General features: G+C 43.3%; 1 protein-coding gene across 4 annotated transcripts in view; it reads left to right on the plus strand.

Annotated features, from left to right (window-relative positions):
- The first annotated feature begins 10,345 nt into the window (after positions 1-10,345).
- Positions 10,346-25,131, plus strand: part of GRAMD1C (GRAM domain containing 1C) — a 55,470-nt gene continuing 40,684 nt past the window's right edge. Inside the window, exons 1-3 of one of the 4 annotated variants that reach the window (XM_075106451.1) lie at positions 11,132-11,148; positions 11,935-12,006; positions 12,212-12,340. In XM_075106451.1, the coding sequence (XP_074962552.1) occupies positions 12,293-12,340 (48 nt within the window). In that variant the 5' untranslated portion in view covers positions 11,132-11,148; positions 11,935-12,006; positions 12,212-12,292. Of the gene's footprint in view, positions 10,720-10,854; positions 11,149-11,182; positions 12,007-12,211; positions 12,341-25,131 lie in introns of those variants that run through there. The other 3 variants (XM_075106434.1, XM_075106424.1, XM_075106442.1) reach the window with 3 other exon arrangements.

Here is a 25,131-nt window from a genome sequence, read left to right on the forward strand (position 1 = left end):
TCCCGATAAGCAGGGGCAAAGCTCCTGGCCATGTCCCTGTCCCTGCCAGGCTGGCCATCAGGTGGCGGCAGCGCTCCAGCGAACGGCAAAAGCAGGTCCTCTTTCATCCCTTCAGGGATGGGATTTTTTTCAGCAGGTGGAGCAAGCTTTTTGAGTGCCGGGAGAAGAGGTGCAAAACACACGGCTCCCCACTGAAAGCAAAAAGTCAGCTGAGCTCGGTCTGAAACGCAGACCACATTTTGGGTGTCACAAAGCGGGAACTAAGCTTGTTTCACAATCCAGCCTTCAGTGTCAGACTACTCTAATAAGACCAGCTGACAGAGCTGGAAAAAACAGGCAAGCTTTCAGGTACTTGAGCCTCTTCTCGGGTCATTCTTTTGGCTCGTGTGACGAAAACATCTAGTTTTCCCAACCTGATCAGTTGATCTAATAAAAGATATTACTGGGCTTTACAAACCACACCTCAAACATTCACTTAGGCCATCACAGGCTTTCTGTAAGCGAGCATGACAAGAATATGGATATAAACATGTAGTTGGTGGGAGGAAGAACCATCCTTCCTCATAAACCTAAAAGAACCGAAGGAGACCCAGGACTTTGTTAAAAGAAGAAGAAGCATCTCATTGAACAACTCTGCCAAAAGTGGCAGTTAAAGAAGATCCTATTATTTTGTTTATAGGTAACTCATTAGGCCCATGCATGAAGCTCTACCCAACATAAACAAAGAACTATTTGAAAAAGAGATGGAATATAGAGCCAGCCCTCTTAGAGTTCCAGCCACACCACTTATTTCCTGAACCAGATGCCCTGCCTGACCAGAGGTAAATAAATGGCTAATTCTTCCTTAAGTTAAAAAAAAAAAGGTACCTTTGGAAACAGGCAATTGGGTTCATCTTTCTAGCAAGGGATTCCAGAGTTTGGTTTGTGTTCCTTACCTTGGCGAGAGCCTTGTCTCATGCAGAGGACGCACCTCCTCAGCTGTGGGGTTAAAACAATGATCAGAACCACTACGCCTCCGATACCAGCTGCCACAACCCCAATGATGGTTCCAATGGATTCTTCTATACCAAACAAGCCTGGGGGAGACAGGAAAGTAGAGAGAATAATGTAAGATGTCGTCCAGGCAGGTATATGCAATGCAGCCAGCACACTTTCTGCAGTGGCTGCAGAGGAAGTTACTATGATATTGATTATGCTGATGTCTTGTCTGACAGGAAATCATGGGCTTCTACATGTACTACATGTACTATGAGTTACTGATTTTTTTTGTTCCTTTGTAGGAAACTGCTACGCTTCCTGGGGATTTAGGGATAGGACAACCCCATCTCCCTAGCAATCTCCCTTAACAGCTGGGTGCTGTTAGGATGGCAAAAGATGCTGCTGCCTGACTTAATGGGACTCATGCCCATATGCTTTATTTTCAAATGGAAAAAAAAATACTTTGACATTTGAGAAAGTTATCAGCCTTCCTGTCTACCTCCAAAGGAGAGAGCAGCAGAGGGTGGTCAGAGCTCCACTGAAGTCCTTTCTATGATTTGATGCTCTTTGGGCCTGTTGCATGGCAGAGGTGGGATAATTCCATTTTCTTTGAGATAAGAGCATATCGGTATTCTGGCTTTTTAATTTGTCAGGACTGAAGGATGATTCAGGAAGAGCCTTCAGTCAGGTGAGCACAATAGGATGGGATGTTACAAGGGTTATGGAATGCAGCATGGAGAGCATCTGTCCCATAGAGTCGAGGCCATCGGAGTAGGAGTGTCTCTTTAGAGAGAGGGAGCTGACTGGGCAACAGCACAAGACTGACCTGATCAGATTTTAAGTGACTGCCTCGTGCTCATGGTAGTCATTTTGCCATGTGACTCACCCAGCAAGGGTAATAAAAGAATGCTTTAAAAGCCTTCCAGTTTTATGTACAATTACAGTACAATCAGGCATTTATTACATATCTCTGTGTGGTTGTATTTAAGCTTCACTAGAAAATTTGGACAGTTTTGCTACCATATTCACATGCAGATTTCCAAGCATCAGGCCACCCGTTCACAGGAGTAGCTGCTACTCTGTGCTACCTAGCCAAATGGATGGACAACAAGCAGCCCACCAGTAAACCAGCTGTAGGTCATCAGTAAACCCCACTCCTCCCCTTCTTCTGCATACAGGGAGGTATCCTGTAGCCTAAATCTGTTTGTGGGGCTGCTCATTTCAGCAGGGAATTGAGGGCAATGAAGGTGCTGTAGAACCATTACTTACCTTACTCCAAGATATATGTAGTTTGCTTCCTGTAATGGACAAGTTAATAGAGTCAGCTAATTTCTCCCTTTAATTTAAGGTAAGTTTTTGAGCTGGATTTGTGGCATGTAGCTTTTCTTTATGAACTGTATTTCTCATGTTCTCTTGTCCCTTTAATTCAGGCATAGTGCAGAAATTATATATTTAATCTTCTTGGAAACACAGGAAGACAATTACACTGGCCGGGGTGCACACATTGCAAGAGTAACCTGTGCTACTGAGACTATGAGATCAAGCCAATGGGAGACCTCATCAGACACATGACCAAACCCTTGCAGGGGGGCACAGTTTTCTTGCCTTGTTAGTGCTATGGTTTAAATTGAGTAGTTCTATAAAAATTAGTAAGGGAAGAACTTGGGCTCAAAAGGGCAAAGGTTTAGTGAATCTTGGTGAGCTAGAAGCTTTGGTAATGAATAGGGGAAATGGCAAATGCATAATTTACTCTGGACACAGAAGGTACTATTTTTTGTTAATTAGATAATAAGATAATAAACCTTCTGATGTGTTGATTTATTGAGACCGTAATGTGTTTAGCCTATGTAAAAAGGAAAGCTGCTTTGACATTTCCAGCTGATAAAGGCAAAGCAAATTATCTCCTTACTTAATATGCTTAGTGTCTATTTGTGAGGCTAAGAAAACATACCATGGCACTTCTAATGCTACTTTGATTTTAATGTGAATGAAGTTAAGCAGAAATGATGCAATGTGATCCTCATGTTTATTGTGGGATTACTTATGTCGTCCAGAGCTAAGGAATGAATATGCAAGTTGATGGGTTGAAGAGAAGTAATGTTGAAAAAAAGGAGTTTGGAGCTGTTACCCAAGACAGTATCTTGACATTTGTCACTCACAGCGGTTCTGCCACATAAAGCTGTGAATACAAGAGAACTCGTCTGACTGTTTCATTCTTAGCACTGACACTGATTTTAGTGACAAAATTATTCCTTCTTCTTTTGATTGTAAATGCCCCTCCTTATAATAATACCTGTGTGACTGTTTATAGAGGCAAGCCAATCCAAATTAGCTGGCCTAACAAAAAGCATGAGAAATCCTATAGAGCAACTACACTCCACGACACCAGGCCCTACTTGGTAGAGGCCAAACAGGCCAGCTTCCCTCTTTCTACTAGCGTGCAGACCAGCTTTGGAGGAGAAAGAGGGAGAAAAGTAAATAACTTCAAATATTACCCAGAGCCCTCCTGATCCTGAGCTTTGTGCCATCTCCTGTCACCACCTTCCCGTCTGGAAGCATAACCTCACAGAAATAAATACCATGGTCACTGGTTGTTACATTGAGGATCACCAGGGAGGCATCCCCTTGGGACAAGTCACCACTCATGAAAACCCTGGAGTTATTTGGCAAAACGGTCATGTTGTTTTCTAGCAGGTCCGTCTGCCCCTTTTCATCTTCTTTGTACCACTTCACCACCAGGTCAGTCAGGAAGGGACGTCGTGGACTGTTAAAGTGACAGTTTAAGACCACAGTTTCACCCTCTTTGGCTTTTTCCTTGGCTGGTGTTTGAGTCACCAAAAGGTTCCATGGCTCAGTTGTTGTCAACAAAGAAGGTTGTGCTGTTATATGAGTTACAGCTGCATCCTCCTTGCTTGCACTTCCACCACTAACACCAATATCTGTACCAGGAAAGAGAAAGAAGAGGAGGGTTGAGGGTGATAGATGATAAACCTTCGAGCTGCTCCTGACCTCTAACCAGCACAAAGAATGGCTCCTGGAATTATGACTTGAGGGTAGTCTCTGTTATGATGATAGGGATTTTTTTTCCTAGTTTCTGCTTAGATTATGTTCATGCATACAGACTGGTCTTTTCCTGACCCTCAGTTCCTTTCTACTGCCATACCAGAGGAAGATTAATGCCATTGTCCAATGGCTTTGGGTGAAATTTAGAGTTCATTCAGCCACATTTCCACCTAGAACACTAACGTCTTTCTTCCTGCCCCAGACAGTCTCAACTGCTTGTGAGGCAATGCAAAAAAATCACGTACCTTTACACACAGACAGCTCTGTTCTGGCAAGTACAGTGAATATGTCTGCATCCTAATGCAACTGCCTGCATCCCCAAAAAATAACATGAGCTTCTTAGAAGTTTTGGCATGCAATTCCAGTTTCAGGATAGGAAATCTTGAAATTGTGAGAAGAATCTCCATTGCCAGAGACTGAACCCCCAGCAGAGGCTGTCAGCCACCTGGGGGATGGCACTTTAGCATTCTGTGGGTACCGATACTGAGGGTGACACCTATTCTCTGTGAAGGAGCCCCATTGTGCTGTTACCCTTTGTTAGAAAAATACGGACAACACATCTGTAGTAGAGATTTAAACCTGCCTTCTCTCACTCAGCTGTTAATTGTAGTATCGAACAGCCTTGAGCTAAGAGTAGTGTGAGTGGATCTCATTTCTGGAAACAAGCTTGGGCTCAGAGATAAGGGGAATAGTTGCTGCCTCAAAAAGAGGGAAAACAAACTCTTAAAAATAAGCCAACAGCTGTCACCAAGAGTTCAGACCAATTTTTGGAAAAGTTCCTTCTGTTGTTTCATTTTCTTCAAGTGAAATAGTCTCCCGTCATACTAGTCGGTGCCTTCTCAAGGGTTGCAGACCATTCCACAGTGAAGGTCTTGCCTTTCCATTGTCTTGAGTCTTCCATTGCCATCCAAAGGGTGTGAAAGGCTATTGTCTGGTTCTGGTAAAGCTTCACAATAACAATAGCCTCTCTATGCTGGGGGACAAATGTCTCAAGGCAATGGAAAACCAAACCCCTTGATGACTGGTTTGAGAGTTACTTGAATGGCTCCTCTAGGCAGGCTTGTACACAAAATCATAGTTGCATTCGTAGTTATTATTATTTATGACTCGTATGGGAGTAGCACTGACAACTTATGTCAGACAGCAGGGCTCTGTTGTTCTAGGTGCCTTATAAAAGGATGGTGTACGGAGCTTACAGTTTAAATATCAGATGAGAGATAACTCATGGATGCAAAAATATAGAAAATAGAAGCTGGCTATGAAACTAGGCAACAACTTAGCATGTGAAATCCCTTCAGAGCTGTTCGGTGCTCCAGGCTTTTATCTCAAAGTCAAAATTTTGCCCTTGTAACTGGAATACTCTGTTCATTAACCATTATCTCCACTGGATACTGCTGCTCTAGCTAGAGCAGTATGAGCTGCTGCTACCTTGTTTTCAAGGAATGGCCACAGAAATTTTTCTCCACTGTAGCTATTCCAGCTTTACCATACACACCCTCTGCAACACAATTATAATTTTTATTCCTTTCAGTGATATAAAGGGTCTCATTATTACACAGTCACTTCGTGGCATAAAGAACAAAACCGAGCAGGAAACAATGTGCTTTGATGTTGCATCTGCTCAAAGTAAGTTTTATTTGCACCTCCTGTCATGAAATAACTGGCCTTGGCATCTGTGTTATCCCACATTTTTGATTCAATACATATCATGTAACTTACAGATAATCAGAAAAATGAAAACACAAGAGGAGTAGGCTGTACCGTTTCACCTCAGCTCTGTTTGGGGGTTTCACTGAGAAGGTCATAGCAGAGCCTCTCTTTCTTTCTCTCTTTCTGTCTCTCTTTTCCTCTTTCCCCCTTCTTTCCCTCTTCTTTCCCTCTTCTTTCCTTCTTTCTCTCTCCCTTTTTCTCCCTCTCCCTCCTTCTCTCTCCCTTTCTCTTTCTCTCTCTCTTTCTTTCTCTCTCTCTTTCTTTCTTTTTCTTTTGTAAGGTTGCAAAACTGGAACATACTAGTTCACTGGTACTCAAATACACAATTCCCTTATCACATTGGCATCTGGGAGCATACCATGCCAAATGCTTTGTTGACTCTGTTTCAAAGCTCTTTTTAAGCCAATCACTTCATTAGCAGAGTGATGTGTAGGTCCCAAGCCACAGAGGTTGTAGGGCTCAATCCCAATGGAGAGGAATGCAAGGCTTTTCGGTGAAAGCACTTGAGCTAGACACAGTCCAGAGAAATACAGCATGGATGATCTTGTCATGACCTGGAAAAATGATTAGATGATCTAATAGTTCATTTTTGATATGAACTCGGTAGTTCATGACCAGTTTTCAACAATGGAGGGGAGAAAGCTCTCTGGGACTCCCTGTAATGTGACAGTATGGCCCCATATTTGCCGGTACTAGTAGGGCACCTCCCCTTTACGTAATCTGGAGGTTGATACTTTCCCATGTAAGGCCGTATGGTTGGTTGTGAATGAGAAATACACGAGGCAGACTACAGGAGGTGGGGGGACAAAAGGAAAGAATAAAATTCACCTGTGCTCCCTTCCAGTCCTGGAGCCTTTAACTTATTCTTTGGTGTCTGGAGTAAACCTGAGCAGCCCTGCAAGCTTGTTCTGCCAGCTGCCAACAGCATCAGGGAATCAAAATGTTGGGTGGAGGTTAGCACAAAATTTGCCCTTCCTAGTTGAGCCTCCTCTCCTTTGTTCACATACAATACATGGAGGAGAGTTTGAGGACAAATAGGGCTTGATTTCCAACCCACCCATGAGAGGATAAATCCTCTCATGCTGGAATGACCATTTTTCAGATTTTTTTTTTGCTTTAGAGCTCAGCTTCACACTCAGCTGGTGTGAAGCCATGAGGGTGCTCTACAAGCTGCATCCAGCTCCCAGTCGTCTATGATTAAGTGATCAATGACTGCACATTGCTCATCTTAATTTATATGACTTTTGCCCTGGACTGAGGTTGGCTTTCACAAATGGATATGAATAACTACCTTGTGATGATAACCGGTTGCTAATACATCAGAGAACCAAAATAGAAATGAAGCTTCTAGCAATGATGATACACAGCCCTTCATCTTGAAAAAGACAGGCAAACATACTCTCTCTGAACATTTGTATTAGCTAAACAGGAATGTATCAATAAAGAAAAGCATGTTTTAATGTAGTACACAACACTAGATAGTTTTCCCGCATCCAGAGGAAACCCTCAGCAGAAAGCTGCTTTTTGAAAAAAAAAGAGAACCCCTCAAGCCAAACTCTAGGATTAAGCTATATTTCTTCTAATTAAGGAAGGTGGTTTAGTACTCACCCACCAGCAGGAAGAGGAGGAATGAAGGCATTGCAGATCTATAGAGCTTCCCAGTGTGCTGGCTCATAGCTGCTGAAGTATATGGCCTCACTGTCTCTCCCTCCAGTAGCACGGGTGAAAAAATATGTGTGTGTTATTGCAACAGGACCTCACATTCTGCCCAGTGAATGTCATGCTTACTAAAGTTACCACAGCTCCAAGCTCACAGTGGTCTGTCTACTGCCTGGATGACAGCCACATTTGAAGTGACAACAATGACTTCCTGGGGGCTGTTCTGATCTCTCCCAGAGAAGATGCCGAAAATGCTTGTGGAGAGAGCAGAGGGAAGATTATCTGTTGTTTTTCGCTTTGGCCTTGTATAAACCAGAACTCTGGGCTGAGTACAGAATATCCAGGTATTCGAAAGGAGACCTTTCTTCTGCTTAACCCCTCCCTAGTGGAGGTGAGAAGAAAAAGACCATTGGCTTAATTTTCTGAGCAGCTGGACTCCTTACATCCTAATACACCATGACAGGAAGTCACAGGAATTCAGTATCTTTGTGGCTATATGCACACAGTGTTTATAGGTGAAATGTAGTCCCCAAAGCATTTTTTTTCAGTGTGGAACAAGTCCCTTTGCACCAAAAGTTGATTACTTAAACCCCATTTAAGTAAAGCTCGTCCATGCCACCAGGGTGGAGGGGAAAACTGCTAAGGCAGGTGGCCTGTCTGCAAAACTAGTGCGGGTGCTCTGGAACAGTCTCCGTTTACACAAAGGTACAAACACAGCGCTGCTTTGTGGGAAGAGCTGCAGCAGCTCCAAACCCCCACCTGTAGCATCTCACCCTGCTAGCTGTGCTACTGCTATACCAAGCAGGTGCCTCTCTCTGCTCTCACTAGCTGTCTGACATCTCTTCCCCCAGGCTCAGGACCAGGGATTACGGCACACCTTATCTAAGGACTTTGCATATCTTTAAGACTCTTCAGATAATGGAATTGTACTTGAGTATCCAGTAAAGACTCAACTCCCAAACCCCTTAAAACACATACAAAACACAATTCAGCTGAGAGAGGCACGAGTATTTCTGCTTTTCTTTGCCTTTGAAAGCAAAAAGGACCCCCAAAAAGCCCCCACCACACGGAAATCTGTCATCATGCTACTGTCATATGGCTTTCTTGAATAGACTTTTAATAAATTCTGTGGTCTGCATCTTTGCTTGTGGATGCTCCACAATAACTGCTTAAAAAAATTCCACACCTGACTTGCAAAACTCTGCTGACCAAACAACGTAAAGAGAAACAACCCATTCCTAAGTCACCACTTGTTGCTCTAGCTTTGATGTGGTGACACCTCTATCAGGGAAAGAGGAAGTATGTCTAAAGGAACCTAAAAGGGAAATATTTCTTCTCTGAAATGGGTTGGGAGAGTTGGAAGACCTGGGATTACCAGGCAGGAATCACTCCAAAGTAAACGAAGGGAACAAAGTAAAAGAAGGGAACTGGGACCAAGTGCAGAGCAACACAGCACTTCAGCAGAAAGCTGGAAGGTAGATTGTGAGAGTACTTCTGAAGGAAGTACTGACAAAGTGTTAGTGAGAAAAACCAACGTATCTATGAAAGGAAAAAGTCAGATGAGTCAAAAACAATCAAGAGTTTGAGGAGGGAATAGCCAGGAAAGTCAAAGACACCTAGCCGATCAAGAGGAGCAGGGACCTAGTTAATGGCTTAGAGTACTGGCCTGACTACGTCAGAAAAGTCAGCGTGGGAAGATGGAGCTTCACCAAAGGCATTCCAAACAGTGTCTGATTTAAACCCAAGTATTTGGTGTGTTTCTAAAAAAAACCTTCAAGAGTGTTTTGATGGACATACTACCGTTGTTCCTGCAAATGCTGTTTATCTTAATTTCATGCTGTAACAGCAATTCTCTTGTGAATCCTCCATTAAACAGGACATGCCTGAGCAAAACTGTCAGGCCAGCCAGCTTTTAACTGAGGGAATACAATGGGTTTTTAGTGTTGCTGGCAGCCATCAGTTGGATGTGAAGCTTCTCCCACTTGGATAACCCAGTATGAAACAGAGAGAATCTCAACTTTTGGGCAAAAAGAAAAGTAAATTGGTCCCCTGAGGGTTGTTGAAAAAAGCCTAAAAAATTTGAACTTCAGAGGTCTAAATCAAGATAGCAAGCAACAAAAATGAAATAAAAAACACATTCATTTTTGTACTGACCATAACTATGACTCGCAGTTGGTGTGTTACAGCTCTCCTGTCTGGGCTGATGGCTGGGAGGGGATGTCAACCACAGGGACTTCTGTCACCTTTGCTAACACACCGGTGGGCAGGTATCATAGAGGCCAGAGATGTCCCTCAAACCACTTTCTGGGGAAGGAGTGACAGAAAAGGAACAGCAAAAAGAAACAGCGCTGCCAGGCCAGGCCGGTCTACTCCTCCTTCCCTCAGCTATTCATCCATCCCTTGTCATCAACTACCAGCCAGCCACCCAGTAAGCTAGAGGTTTCTTTTAATGTCACAGGGCTTTTTTTTTTTTCCCCTCCTTCAAGGTGTCCTGAGGGCATAAATCTGCAACCCATCACCGCTCCACCTAGGTCCCCTAATCTGAGGGTCACCGTTTGGTGCTAACTTGGAGTCCAGCTTTCCAAACCCCTGGGCGCTCACAGCGTGGGCAGAAACTACTTGGCTGTGCTCGGCAGCCATAAAAACGAAAGCCTCGGTTTCCCGAGATGAGTCCCCCACCATTTATTTCCGTTATTTTCCACCCCATCCCGGCTCGGCCTGCGGCCGGCCCCCACGACGGCTGCTGAGGAACGGCGGGCAGGCTTTCCTTCCCCTCTCCCCCCCTAGGTGTCCCCCTGGAGCGGCCTCTCGGCGAAATTTTGCGCTGAACCCCAAATCCCCCTCGTCAGATTTAGGAACTGTTTTCACTCTCCGGACGCTGTTTTAACCCACTGCCGGGGCGTTGCGCAAGGGGAGGGCGGCGAGGCTTTCCCTCAAGGGGGAGGCAGATAACACACACCCCCACCCCCCACTCCCCCGATCCCCGCAGCCAGGAGTTTTTCCTGCCACAGTCCTCAAACTTTCCACCGGTTCTGAGGCTTCGTAATTAACCCTTCTGGAAGCCGCTGAGGGGTTTCCCGAGCTGGCCGAGGAGAGGATCAGAGCTGCCGTGGCCCTCTCCAGTCGTCCCCCCGCCCTCGACGGCTTCCCCTCCTCAGTAGCGGCGGAGCCGCTCGCCCTTGGCAACCGCCTCGGGTCGGCGCCCCGCGGCCCGGCCGGCGCCTGCCCCTTTAAATGGCGGCCGCGGCCCCGCCGTGCGCCCCGCTGAGGCAGTTAGCGGGCGCCGCGCCGCCCTCGCCCCCCTCCATGGTAAGCGCTGCGGTCTGCGCTCTCCCCGCTCGCCCCTCTGGCCCCGCCAGTGGGCTCCATGCCCCCGGCTGTTGGCCCGCCGCCGCGCCGACCCCCGGGCAAAAGCCGGGCGGCGGCGGGCTGCGCAGGTAGGTGGGGGACGGGCGGGAGCCCCGTTCCTTCCCCCGGGGGATGGGACGGGACGGGCGGGCCGAGGCCCGGCGGCGGGGCGGCCCCGCGGGCAGCGCTGGGAAGCCCGGCGCGGGGCCGCCTCTCCGCCGCCACCCCCATCCCCCAAAGTTTTTAGGGGCGAGGCGGGCACGGCCCAGGGTGGCCCCGCCGGCGCTGCGGGCCCCCGGTGAGGAGGTGCGGGCTTTCGGGTGCCCGGAGCCTCCTGGGGAGAGACCCAGCCCCGCTGCGGGGTGGCGGCCGCTGAACTCCGGCGACATGGTGGGTCGGGAGCGCCACGCCCGCGGCACGGACGGGTCCGTGGGCTGTGTGGGAAGGCGGGGCGGTGGAGCGGCCGCGGATGGGGGTTGCAGCGAGTCGTGTTTGCGTGGAAGACCTCCGGATAGCGGCCCTTCTCTTACGCCGCGCAGCGTGGGGTGTCTCGTCGGGGTGGTGAGGGGGACTCTGTGTTCTGTGCTTTCCCTCGCCCCAAGCCTGGGCCGCGGGCTGGGCTGGGGCCACGGGGGAGCGCTGGCCTGCTGGCGCGGTGGTCGCGCCCCTGCCCGCATTGGTTCGGTTTTGGGTCGTTCTGGACTTGAAGCCCAACTTTGTCTTTTACTGGTGGATCCTGTAGTGCAGGTGGTGGTAGTTATTGGTTCGGGCCCTGGACTGGTTTTGTCCCAGTTTGTTCGGTGGGTTGAGACAAGTGTCTTTCTGTGGTCCAGCTTCCCTTTGTAGAGTAGAACCGACCTCCCAAGTGAAGAATATTGATATCAAGGGAGAGTGGTACCGAAGAGTGCTTATCTTTGTAAGTGTTACGGGTAGAAGTGCTTGCCTCTGAAGAGTTGCCCTTGTATGTATGTATATGTATATATATGTACATATATGACAAAATTTATAGTGTAACATTAAATATAAATATTTGATGTATTTGTATAATAATACTATACATAAGTGCTCTGGTAAATGCCACACCTGCATGTCCTTTCTCAAGTTTTGAAAGGTCCCACAGGTTCTAGAGACATGCTGCATGTCATGCACTGATGTCTCATGTTGATGTTATTCCAGCTCTAAATGTCCGTGCAGCTTCAACGTGCAAGTTGAGGGGCTGCTGTGGAAATAAAATACTCTGATAAAAATGTAAGTAATAATTAAATATAGTATACTCTGGACAAAATGTAAAATCAATGAAAAGACTGTCAGTGGGAAGTTTCCATGCCACTTGCTTGGTGAAACTAACATGTCAAGTTTCATTTAATATATAGTTGTTAAGTGGATTAACCATCGTCTTATTTCACCTTTCTCCTCTGTTGTTGAATTACATACCTTGCATCTTTGTTCACAGGAAGTTCATGAAGTGGATCATGGTCTTATTAGCCAGCTACTTGCTGATTCAGAGGAGACTCTTAGTTCGTGCACAGAGAAAATGCAGGGTCCTGCTCAATACAGCTGGAGTGCTGACTGGAGCTTTTGGGTAATGTGTTTTATTTTTCTTGTAATTTGTGTTTTTTAATAAATATATGTTTTAATTTATGTATTTGTGCATATATACTAGCTTTATGTCAACAATTCTCAAGTTGCTTTGTAGTCATAAATTAGTAAAGTGTTCTCCACCCATGTAGTGAGCTAGGTAATTTTATCATTATCAGCTTACTAAAGTGTAAAGTGAGACTGAGGGGGGTGTGTGAATTTGTTTACCTGATGTCATGTATCAAGTTAGTGACAGGGCTTCTGGCTTCTGTGCCCAGTCCTGTCTCCCAGTTACTTCAATGGTTCATTAACCTATCTGATGTCTCTTTATGCCTTTAGTAAGACAGGGTTGATGCTTTTTAACAGTAAGGGCTGAATTTTGATTCTCAGTGTTAGGTAGTACTTCTGATGTGCTTTCCTAGTGTCTGGTTTTTGTCAAGTAAACATATTCGTTTACCAGAAAAGTAAATAAGCTTCCTGTGTTCGGTGTAAAGAATGGGATTTGAGAATAAGAAGGGCAGAAAGGAGGGGTTTAATTTTGCTCCTCTCCAGGGGCATGCCTCACTGAAAGTGGAGGGTGTAATAATAAATGCTGTCTTTAATACTCTTGTTATGCTTTTGATAAATTTCTCTCTCTCTTCTTCCCCCCCTCCCCCCCCCCACCCAGTGCCATGAGAGAAGATAAACTTACAGGTGTAGACTTAGAGCATATTTTTGCTGTTAGTTTAGTGGATGGGTTGCTGCTGTTAGATAGGAAAGGGGAACACCTGTGTGTGTGGAGCCACAGGCAGGCTAATACCTGATATCATGAGATGTTGATTCCCTTCCTCACAGCTCTGACAGTCTGACTCAGGTGCTACATCAGGTGGCTGAGTAAATTGGCGTGCTTCAGCTTGTGCATAGGAACATCATCTAGACTACTGTGTCCTTGTCCTGATGAGGTCATCAGAGTATCCATTGTGTTCAGCAGGTGAAAGATTAAGTAACTAGCTAAGGCCATAGTGAATCTGCGACAGAGCTGCGAACACAACTGGGGGGGTCAGATTTCCCAACTCCTTATTTATAAACCTAGCTTGTATGTCTCTTCATCCCTCCTGTTCAAACTCAGCAGATGTCCTAGTGGTCAGAACATTGATTTTTGCATCTCAGGCCCTAGCATAAACTTCCTCTAAAACGCATGTGTACTTTTAAACTGAGCAATGGTAGTCTAGAGCCAATGGAAATGGGACAGGCCAAATGAATCGCAGTAGGTCATAGAATTATGTTGCTAGACAGTGAGTGCTTGGATTGTTCATTATTTTCTCCACTATCCCTACAGCGTCAAAGGTGATACAGAGCCGTCCTGCCTGTGCCCAGCTGTATCTCTGTACTTGATAGCAAATCGTGCTTCGCAGGCATGGTAACTGCCAGCTATGCTCTCATTAAATGGCAAACTAGATTGTGTAAACTAACTCTTGGTGGTTTGTATACAGCAGTTAATGCAGTTGGTAGTCTATGTGAGGAAGAAACTGTTTAGGTTTTGGGGTTAGTTTGTTGGACTTGCAGTTAGCACCTCAGTCTTTCCTTAGTAAGCTTGACAATCTAAAATAAAGTCAGTCAAGTATAATATGTGAAGAATATAACTGGCTTTGCATTTTTAGGTTTGAGACGTGTGCTGAAGGTTAGAAGTTTCTTTGAGCAGAGCTTTAGGTGTGCGTCTGCTCAGGGTATTGACCTGAGGTATTGCACCTCACAGTGCTGCTTTCTGCTTCCCATAGTAATGTGTGCCTGTAACTTCAGGGGACTGGGATTCCTCAGTGCAGTGACAGCTGCTAAGAGAGTGTGAGGTGTTTTCCAGTATGATTAAATGGTTGCCTTCTGTCTATGATTTATACTTCAAGACCTCAGTATTTGTTTGAAGTTAGCATTTATTTGGTTCTGCAAATATGACCTTGCAGTTAAAACAAAGGAATTGTGTAAATACTTGTCTCTTGCAAGTCAGTGCTGTGGCTTGTAAATTTCTAGCTATGCTGTTTATGTTGCTGATTAGTTTTAAAAACCTCTATCAGTATGGTGATAGGAGGCTGTGGTACTCATTTTCTCAGCCTCAAGGGGACAGAACTTAGAAGTAGCAAGAGACAGAAAGTCACAAATTCATAGGTGCAAATTAAGATCTAATTAAAACGTTATGTCATTGGCATCTTGCCCTGCTGCTGTAGACAGAAAATGTGTTTTAATAACTTGCATGGTTGATGATCAGCTGCTGAGTATATAAACAAATCATTAAAACTCTCTAAATACTGAGTCATAGTAAATGTGTAGGTGATAACATGGAAGGCACCTTGTTGCAGTGTGCAAAGCATGTGTCACTAACATTTGGCAAAGGATGATCTTGGTGTCCTGTGGCAGGCGTGGATTTGTTATGCTCCTTCCTACTCTTAAGTCAGTAGAACTAAGGAGTTACTACAACAGCAAGGCTGGCCTGCAGTAGCATCCAGGGATCAGCTTTGGTTGCCTGGGTTGTTTGCTTTGAGAGGCTGCATGTTTGACAGCTTTGGTTTGCTCCAAGGATTCGTTTCTTCCAAGTAGGTGCTCTTGCTTCTCTGATAGAAACCAAATGTGGATGTTAGAGCCTGACTGGTTTGACTTCAATTTTTCATGGATTTGAGTGGGAGTAGGCAGTTGTGCCATGCCTCTGGAAGTCAGGCCAGGTACCTTGAATGCTCAATAGGTGCTGTGAGCACATGTAATTAGTAGCAAGCTTGGGTTGGGAGCTTCTGGGATATAATCTCTTTTCTGATGAGGATGAGTGGGGAGAAGGAAGGGTAGCAGAAAAATCAGCAGGGAAGGAAGAAAAGAGAATCTTACTACACATAACTTTCCCCATCTCAAAAAAAATACTTTGGATAGCTTGATTGAAAAATTTTGAGAAAGAATTAATTTTCTGACTACTGTAAGCAATTCTTAAACTGGTAGTGTTAATAACTGCTGTTTTTAAGGTGTACTTTTTTGTGTTGGGTTTCTTTTGTTGTGTGGTTTTGGTTGGTTTGTTTTTTTAAGATCATTCCCTGGAAGTGGAAAAAGCTAGGTTCTTATAACCTTACTGGAGGAAGAAGAAAGCTTGCTTGCAAACTTAATCTCAGGGGTTTTCCTCTTTACTGGAACCTGCACCTACTTTTGATTAAATGGTTCTAGTTTTGGCAACTGCAAATAGAGATGATGAGAGTCAAAGACGCTTTGGAAATTAAGTTACATCTGGAAGCCCTATCTCAAGATTCTGAATTAACTTTTTTTATCCTTTTGACACTCTTCATACTGAAATATAATTAAATTTAATATCCTGGGAAGAAGAAACTTGGGAAAATCTTAAGTGTTAAGTTACTGTAATGAAGAAGGTAAAGGTGAATGAGGAAGCTAATGAAAAGGATCCTTATATCAAAAGTGAGGGTTTTCTCTCAGGGGACTCTAGCTTCTCTTAATAAACAGTCAAAGAAAGTTCACATTTGTCTACAATAAGAAGAATGCCTGTGGAAAGAAAGAACAAAAAAGTAAGTCCTTCCCTTGCAGTGAAAAGGTAGGTGGAAATTGTTGAAATCAAATGAGCGTCTCTCAGAAAACTGCTTTTATCTGGATGGTTTGTTTAAGAATTTGGAAATGTGAGGTGCCAAAAAGGCATTGGAAAGAAAATAATAAAAGAGGCTTTAGAAAAGCCACTTTGATTGCAATGTAATGTCAGTTTAAAGGGTGGGTTAGTGTGAAGGAGCAAGAAGCAGCAAACAAATAGTACAGTGAAAAGTGGAAGTAAGCCTTCTATTTTTCATAATACAAGAACAAGTGCAGATGCACAAGATTTGGAAAAGGATTTTGAATTCTGACAAACATGGATTTGGTTTCTGTGAGGAAGAGCTAGTCTGTGGGAGCGTGTGAGAATATGGATGCCAAGAGTGTGATAAACATATATGACTCAACCCTGCACAGGAGGGATGCAGATACACATTACAACTTGAAAGATAACTTTTTGCAGCACAGATAGAAGTTTGGGGCCCAAGACTAGTGAGGGTTAGATGAAATATTTCTTGCATCTATAGTTGTTGGAATGCTCCTGTCACCTTTCTCTGACTAATGTTCACTCTGGGAATGGTTTACTGGGCTTGTTAAATCCGTGCCTGTGTTTTGGCAGACTGATATTTAAGGTTGCTTCATCTCCTGTGTTGTGTATTTGGTATGTTACTTCTGAAGAAAGCTTTTCTCATCTGTGCCTCTGAATGCATGTGTTGTGAAGGAGAGACATTATAGCTTGTGACATCAGAGGAGGATTTTTAGCCTCCTTTTTATTTGCTGGTATGAAGCAGTCTGCTAAGGAGGATGAGAATTGGATAAATGCTGTAGGTCTCTGAAGAGAATAAAAATCTTAAGCACAATTATGCTGTTTTTTCTGAAATGTCATAACTTCAGTATAGTTTTTGCTGTACTTGTAGCACTGGTAGTTTGTTTACCTATCTGGAATTTCTAGAATAGGTGCTTTTATAGCCCTGTGATAGCACTAATTTATACAGAAGCAGTGTTTTAGAATAGTAGAAAAAGGTAAACTGTAGTTCTGACTAGCCCTTGAATATGGCTGATGAGGCTGAAGTGTTTTTCTCACTTATTTTCACACTGGGAATCTCTTTATTGCTTTTGATGCAGCTCCAAACTGAGCACTTGAGTAGATCTGACTGCCATTGAGTTTCAGCCTGGTCTTAAAAACTGGCAGTTGGTGCCCTGTCTAAATAAGCTTTCCCCAGCTGCAGCAGCGGGAAGTTTTATGTAATATGAATTACTATTATGCACACCTAAATAACTAGTCTAGAATCTGAAAGTTAAGTTTAATAGATGAGGAAGAAAATACTTCAGATTTCTGTGATTTACTTATTTTGTAAGTCACTGGGAGCAAAAATGTCAGAAATGCAGTATAGTTCAGAAAATCAGCATGAAGTTGGTTGAATTATGATATCCATTCAATGAAAGAGGAGTTCATAGCTTATGAAGTGAAAGCTTTGATAGCAAATGTAGTAGATGGGAGTTAAGCTCTTTTTTTATTCTTTGGTTTGGTTACAGCTTTGTTGTTCAGTATTTCTGCAAAGAAGCAGTGGTGTAACATTCTTATTCCACTCTGCTACAGGTGAGCTACTTGCACCCCTTTGGAGGGAAAGACAACAGGTAAATGAAACTGCATAGGATGTGGTTATTCAGTGGTACATTTAATTAAGTAATTAGCAGCAACTAGGGGTAGAAAATTCTCCAGGACATGTTTAAGAAGAAAAAAATTCAAAACCTGAAATCTTTTGAGGTTTAGATGATTTGGGACACATATGTACCTATCAAAAAATATAAGAGCATTCTAGACAAGAGTATATGTCTTTTCTGGTAATGACTACGCTGGAAGTTATATTTTGTCTCATCCTACGTGGCAGATGCTTATGCACTAATTGAGCTATGTCAGGATTCTGTGGTGATATCAACAGTGCTTTAGAAATTACATGGAGTAAATGTTTTTTTTAGGTAGTGCTTTTTCTTATGAAGTTGCTTGCAGAGTCTGTAAAACCTACACTTGGGATATTCATGCACAAGCTTTAACTTTGGTAATTGTGTATTTGGATTGTGTATTCGTTATGGCATCCTCCTAAAGCCCCTAGGAAACTGATGGATAAAGTCATTCAGGACTTCAGCTTGCTCATACCACTTCTCAGTTTCTCCTTCTGTTTTCTGCTATGCCTACCTGCCAGGACTCAAGATATCCCCCCTCGTTCAGAATGAGTGGAGGTATGTGATCATGAACCATGGTGTGTATGTAGCTCTGATCAGCTTGTACTGATATACGTCTCCCAATAGCTGACCCTTTATGTTCCATTTTTGTATAAAGTTCAAGAAAAATTATGTATGGCCTGTCTTTGAGAATGGTTCAATCAAATCTGGTAGCATCTTTTAATATAGAAATGACTAAGTAAAACCTATGCTTGGTTCCAAGGTGGAAAAGGAAGCGATCAAATTATATATTTCATAGGAAAAATAGTTTGGGGTCAGTTGCTTGTTGAGTGTGATTTGCTGTGTCATTTCAAATGCAGTAGGGCTTAGTGACATGACTAGTGTAAATTATACCAGCACAGTTAATGTAGTTGGCTGCAGTCACTACTGCATTAACTGTGTAACTACTGTTGTAATTTGTCTAATATGCTCCTACAGGTTGTCATCATAGTCCTGATCCAAAATATTTGTGTATCCTTCTATGATTTGCTGAAAAGTAAAAGATCAGTTATTAAATCTGAAGTGCTAAGTGAAAGTAGAATAAATCTTTTGAAGTCATATTTTTCCAAAATATATCTTGTTAGCACTCTTACTACCAAGAGGATTGTTTGTTTTCTTCATGACCTTTTCTCTGCCCAATATTTGGGAACTGTTACTGAACTTAAACACAGATTGGAGATACCAGAGTCCAGTTCTGGGAGAGGAAGGAGGGAAAAGTGCAACTGAGGTATACCATGCTTTTGCTTCTGTGTTTAGCTACTTTTGTATTAAGTAATGTTGGTGGGACCTTGTTGCAGGTAAGGAAGCTGAGAGTTCGGGGGTAATGTCTTGTAGCTACTTTATTGTATGAGGTCCTCATTGTCATATGTGTGTGGTGTCTGTCCAAACACACCCCAACCCACACACCCCCTCCCCAGTCTGGATTTTTTCCCCCTAATTATTCAGTGGATCAAATAAGTCTAAAGGTAAGCAGTCTGAATTTTTTTCATTACTTAGGCGGTCTACAGTGAAAGATCAGGTGAAGGAACAGATGTTCTTAACAAATGACGTTGGCTAATTGTTTCACACACATGCTGTAGGAAGAAATATGAGTCAGATGAAACTGCTGTTCAGAAAGGAATGTATTTTTTATCCTAAAGGAAATCATCTTGACTGAGCTTTTAATTGCCATTGCATCATGTTAGTTAGTACGCTTATGGTTGTTGAAACCTGGACAATGTAGTTACAGGACTTGAAATTAAACTGGGGAGCAGACAAATTATTTGAGCTAAAGGATAACTTGGTGTTGGGAGGGTGACAAACTAATTTTAATTGCACAATGTTAAAATAGGAACTGCGGAGTTTATACAAACACACTTGTTTTATTTGTGTTAAGTTTGTTTTAGAACTTGATGTATCACAGGATTTGGGGGGTATTGGTTTTTAATCCCTTAAATCCTTGAAAAAAAAGCCTTTTTTAAAAATACTCTTAGTAATTTTATCACCAATCCTGTGATAAAGTTACTTGAAAAAAAATTGCTTGAATCGTAGGTCCACATTTTTTCCCCTAAAATGAGAAGGAGCTAGCTACTTAAGACTCTCGTGAACTTGGCTTGGACTAGTGCCTTGGGGAGGCAGTATGGGACATGGTCTCTGGCAGAGGCATTATAGGTATAACTTTACTACCAAGTCCAAAGAAGTTATTGTCAGCTTCGCATGGTATTGTTGAGGATGTTGGCTAAATCTGAGATTGGAGCATCTTGCCTCCTGGAAAAGCTAAAAGCACTTTAGTTTCCAGTTCAGAGTTGGGGAAGATGTTTTTCTGTGGAAGTGTCCAAATTGAACATTTTGTGTAACCTTCTTATTTAAAATGTAAATGTTTTTCATCCCAACTCTGAGTTACTTGGTAGCAGTTACATATATAATTGTATTTGAAACTGGAATTATCAGCCTTATTGCTAACTGCAAACTTAGACTCAGGTGTTTAATCAGCTGAATGTTGTGTTATAAACAGGAAATGCACTTAAATTACTGTATGCTTATGCTACTTCTGAAGCGTGAGTTACGTTGGTACTCAGGCTTTTGGGAGGGCCTTTCCGGGATCACCTGGAGTCCTCTCACTGTCTTTCTGATGTAAAGAAATCGCCAATGAATATTTTTCTGTATAGATTTGCCTTGCAATATCTTGCTCTGCTTTGGGATTCAGGCAGAGATTCCTTCTGATGTATCCTAGCTTTGCTTTGGGAAGGCAGAAGAGTTGCCAGTTTTACTGGTGAAACTAGTTCCTGCTATTTACGTACTTAGCTGATCTTGACGACAGAACTGCAGGCCATCTAAAGCACCACCACCCAGCTAGGTGCACAAAGACAACGGCTTAATCCTAATGAGCAGCTGTAGCTGGCAAAATGACTAATTGAATATAGTGGGGCCATATTTATCTTTTCCTTTTAGACATTCAGCTTTAAATCTGATTATAGGAGTGATTAAAATGCCTTGAAATGTGTTTTTCTGTTTCTTCTTTTGGCTTTCTCTGTAGAGCTGTGCTAGGACAGGGATCTGTTTCCTGCTGTTGAGTGAGTCATTAGCTCTATCTTCAGCCAAGTGCCCAAGGGGATCAACCTGTAGGAGGCTGGGCCTTCAGTGAGGGAGGTGGATGCAGCATAGAGGCACTACAGGAGAAGAGCCTGTAGCTCTGAAACTGTATGTGTGTTGTGATAGCTTCTAGGGACCCAGTCTTGCAGCTGGGGATGGGTGGGTGGTGCCATGCAGCAAAGAGGGGCTCTGCAGCCCCTCGCTGCTGTAGTGGTTTGTGGTCTGTGTGAGGTGAAACTTGTATGCATCCTGCTGTTTCCTATGTAGTCCCCCTCACTTAGAGAATGGTCCCGTATGCAAACTGCAGCTGGAGCCTGACTTCATTTAGTTATTTGCAGAAATGCAGCAGACAGATCCTAGGTAAGACAGATGGAAGGGGACAGACAGCACAAAGAAAGCAGAGTAGATGTGTGCCTACTGTTTTTGTAGCAGGCAGAGGGGTCTTACAAGCATGCAAAGACCTATATGTCTTGCCTCAAAGTGTCTGCTCTGTGCCCACAAAGAAGTGGTGGTAGCATACTCATTTTGGGAGCTTGGGTGTGCATTAAGCATGCCCTGATCTCCTCCCCTCCCTGCTCTGGAGCTCAGACTGAGGAGGACTCTTAGCCATTGTTCGCTTTATAAGTCAAGCCACTGCTAAGTCTTGTGTAAGAGTAGATTTGGGTCCACACTGAGTTACCATGTATAGATGTACTCTAGCTTTAAGACTGGTGCACAGTAGGTCCATGGGCTGTAGCCTTCAGTGTTGCAGAGAGGAGGAGCGCTGGGCGTGGAGTGTTCCTTTCCAAGCTGGTGTTTCCCTGGTGATGGTGCTTTCTTCTGCTGTCCCCTTTGGGACTTTAGTGAACTTGAAATGACCTATGCCACTGCAGTCTGCCTCCCAAAATCTGTTTAGATGATAGCGGTTTTAGACTAGAGCTGGGCAGCTCTGTGCCCTGCCCTGCCACTTAAGTTTTCTTTGACCACTTGCTGCAGCATTTGTATGCAAGTTCTGCAAGGCTGGTGTGTTTCAGCCTGTTTTCCAAGCTGGCATGCAAGCAGAGGCTGGCAGAACACTAGCTAGCTCTGCTGGATGGTGTCCAGTACTGGCTCTGAGCAAGTGGGTGAGAGAGGGGGGAACTGTAGAGGCTGCCCGAGTGTTGGCCACAGATTTGCATGGGTTGGAACAGGCTGCAGGCAGCTGGAGGAGGAGGAGGTATGTGTAGGGGGTGTGTGTCTTCTGACTTTACATTAGCTTCATGCCTCAGTTTTATTTCTGAAATGGAGCATATGCTTTGATCCTCACTGTACATGTCAAACTTGAGATTTTATATCCGAATCAGAGTTGTTACGAAAGTGCATTGCCTTCACCACTTAAAAATGCTTTAGAACACTTATTTGCAGAAAGAAAGGACTAAATACTACAAAGCAATTTCTCCAGAATAAGCAGGGGATATTCTCAATCCCAACTACTTTTTTTCTTTTCAGGGAAAAGTCTACAATACTACTAATGACAAGAGGCTTTCTTATTGTTGATAAGGAGGCCTTCTCAGCTGTAACATGTTCCCAGCAGGCTTATTTTTTTGTATGCTTGAAGTGTATTTCTTCCTGTGTTTGCAAGATGCATATTTGTTAGGTGCTGTTCCCTTTTGATAGAGGGTACTTGGGAAAACTGTACCCTGAGCTGTCATCTGGTAATGTGTATAGTTAAATTGCATCTCCATTGAGTGGAGAATAGAGCCCTGTGAGGTTAAATATAGACTTTGTTGGAATAGCTTCAGATGAACCCTGAATCAATGAAATGTAATGGCTGGTGAAACTGGGCTAATTCCAGTGCGATCTTGAAGGAGAAACTTGAGAATGGTCCTCATGTTCTAAACAGAAATACTTTGTTACAAAATTATTCTAGACCTTGTCTACTGTTTTTTCTAAAGAAAGATATTTTTTTTCTTTAAATGTTAACTGGTTGCACAGTTTATAGGTGTGTGTTTGGAGAACTTTACATTTTTGATCTTTTTAAACATGAAGTCTTTGAGTTTTCTGCTTGGGAAGGAAGCCAAATTTAAAATTCTTCACAAAAATGATACTTTTGTTCTATTTCTAATTATATAACCTGATGTTAGCAGCATAGTTCCCAGTATATCATATGATGTTAAATTTTCTTGTCTGTCGAGATCGTGACAACTTTGATTGTAGATCTTGTAGGCTGTTTTCCAAGCCGTGCTCCAACGTGATTTGATATTTGTACTTAAATAGGCAAAGCTCAAGTATGAGACCACCTTTCCTACTCTCAGAAGGGCAAGGTGGCTCATGAGGTGCAGGAGATGACCAGGCCTTTTGTGAGCAGGATAGCAGTTAGCTGAGTTCATGTCACACTGCGGGGGGGAAACAATTGTTAAGACAGGCCTCCCTGGTCAGTAGTCAACAAGAACTGCTTTTCAGAAAAGCAGGGTCTTACTATGTGCCAGGTCAATGATGGCTGATGAGACTGATGTCCGCAGTGGAGCAGGTGGGGGCTGGACTACTGTTGAGGTGCTGTGGGGCCCAGGACTTTTGATGTGCGTAGACCCAGTCTTTAAAATAAATAGGAGCAGTCTCCCTTTAGGAATTACCTAATTTGGTCCATTTCATTTCACTGAGTGTCAAATACTTTGTAAGTGGGCATCCAGTATTTTAGTAGCTCTCCATAATTAAATAGTTCTGAAGAGTTTCTATATGGATTTTTTGGAAGCCACCAGTGTTAGTGGTAAATAATCTTAACATTTTTAGTGTGCCTGCCCATGCATCTGTGAGAACTAGTTAATAGTAATGCTCATTTTGGGGGTACTAGGGACTCTGTCTTTAGCCTTGTTTATGGAATCTGATAGGATTTAAAACAAATAAACATGTAGAAAACAGAGTAACTCATGACCTGTATTTCGGTATCCCTTCCTTGAAATTTTAGATGGTGTGCTTCCAACAGAAGAAACACATAGTTGCACCAAAATTCGTATTGGATGCAGCTCTGCCTGTAAACAGATGCCACTGAAGGAGAACTGCCATTGGTTTGTTTTCTGCTCAGTCACGAAGAAATGTTAAAGTCTGTTTCTTCTATAGCCTCTGCAAATAAGAGGGGGGCTGGGCCACAGAAGGGGACATAATGACCCTAGTGCACAGCCATGTGCCTGTCAGTGGCCCACTGGAAGAACGCCCTGTGCTTATGAGATTCCCCTCTCCAGAGAAGTTAAGGGTGAATGAAGAAGAGCATACAAAGAATGTAAGTAAAGTAGTCCTGGCTGCTTAAACTCTTCCCCCTCCCACTGTGGCCATGAGCTTGTTTCCATTTCCTTGAGAGAATGGGAACTTTTGGAAAGCAGGCTCCTAGGGAATACAGTGTCTGAGCCAACCCTGGCAACAGTTGCTTGCTATTCTTTTTTTTTTTTTTTTAGTTGGTTGACATGTCTGATATGACCTATGAATTAAATACAACTCTGTGGATCATCAGGTATGATCAAATAGCTCCTTATTAAAAAAAAAGTGGACACTGTACCCATCCAGTCCCAAAGTGCACAGTGTACTGTACATGGCACAGTAAGTCACCCTAAGTAAGGTGGTATTGTTCTTCAGGTCCTCTGAGTGGTTCTTTCCCTGGGCAAATGTAATGTTTTTGTGCTTCAAGAGAAAGAAAAGAACAGTAAGTTACTGCTAGTAAAGCTTATGAGTACTCAATAATTGAAAATTAATTCTAACCCAAATTTTTTCTGTGGTTCTGTCAAGGAATGGTTAGTGAAAATAGATCACTGTAGCAGAGTGGATCCAGACTGTTTGCTTGTGACAGGGTAAACAGAGAACAAGTCTGACACTTTCAACATACATCCTTGTGCTTGTTTTCAGCAAAAATGGAAAACCATGCCCTAGAACTGTGAAAAGATAAGGGATACTGGTAGTCACATGGACGTGAGCTTCCACTGTGATTCTGTGCCTGAAAGCAAATGTGAGTCGGATTTATTTGCAATGACTCCTGCAATGCTATGGCTAGCTCTCAAGAAGCACATTGAAAATAGGAGGGGATTCAGAAGAGCCATGAGGATAAATCTGAAAAATATAATTTTTCCTAATCGATTTGAGAAGCTTAATCCCTACCCCAAAAGAAGATATGGGGTAACTTGCTCACAATCTGAAAATAACTCACAAGGTGAAGATAAGATTAACCAACAGACCACTAGAAGAACTATCGATAGCTAGGATGGATTTATCCATCAGTGGTGGCTTTTAAGAAGGTAAAATATTTTTTTTTCCTTTCCCAAGGGGAAATTTGTCGATTGCAGCTCAGGTTTTAAAGCAGGACCTAAACTGTGGGATAGCTGTGGCCTGTGCATCACAGATTAGATTGGAGGGTCATAATGAACTTTTCTGGACTCAAGAAATGGCTGCAGTGAGATCAACATTTCTCTGATGGAAAGGCTTGTCAGACTTGGTACGTTTTACAGGTAGCCTCAGCAG

This window comes from Phalacrocorax aristotelis, chromosome 1 (assembly GCF_949628215.1).
Source record: "Phalacrocorax aristotelis chromosome 1, bGulAri2.1, whole genome shotgun sequence".
NCBI lineage: Eukaryota > Metazoa > Chordata > Aves > Suliformes > Phalacrocoracidae > Phalacrocorax > Phalacrocorax aristotelis.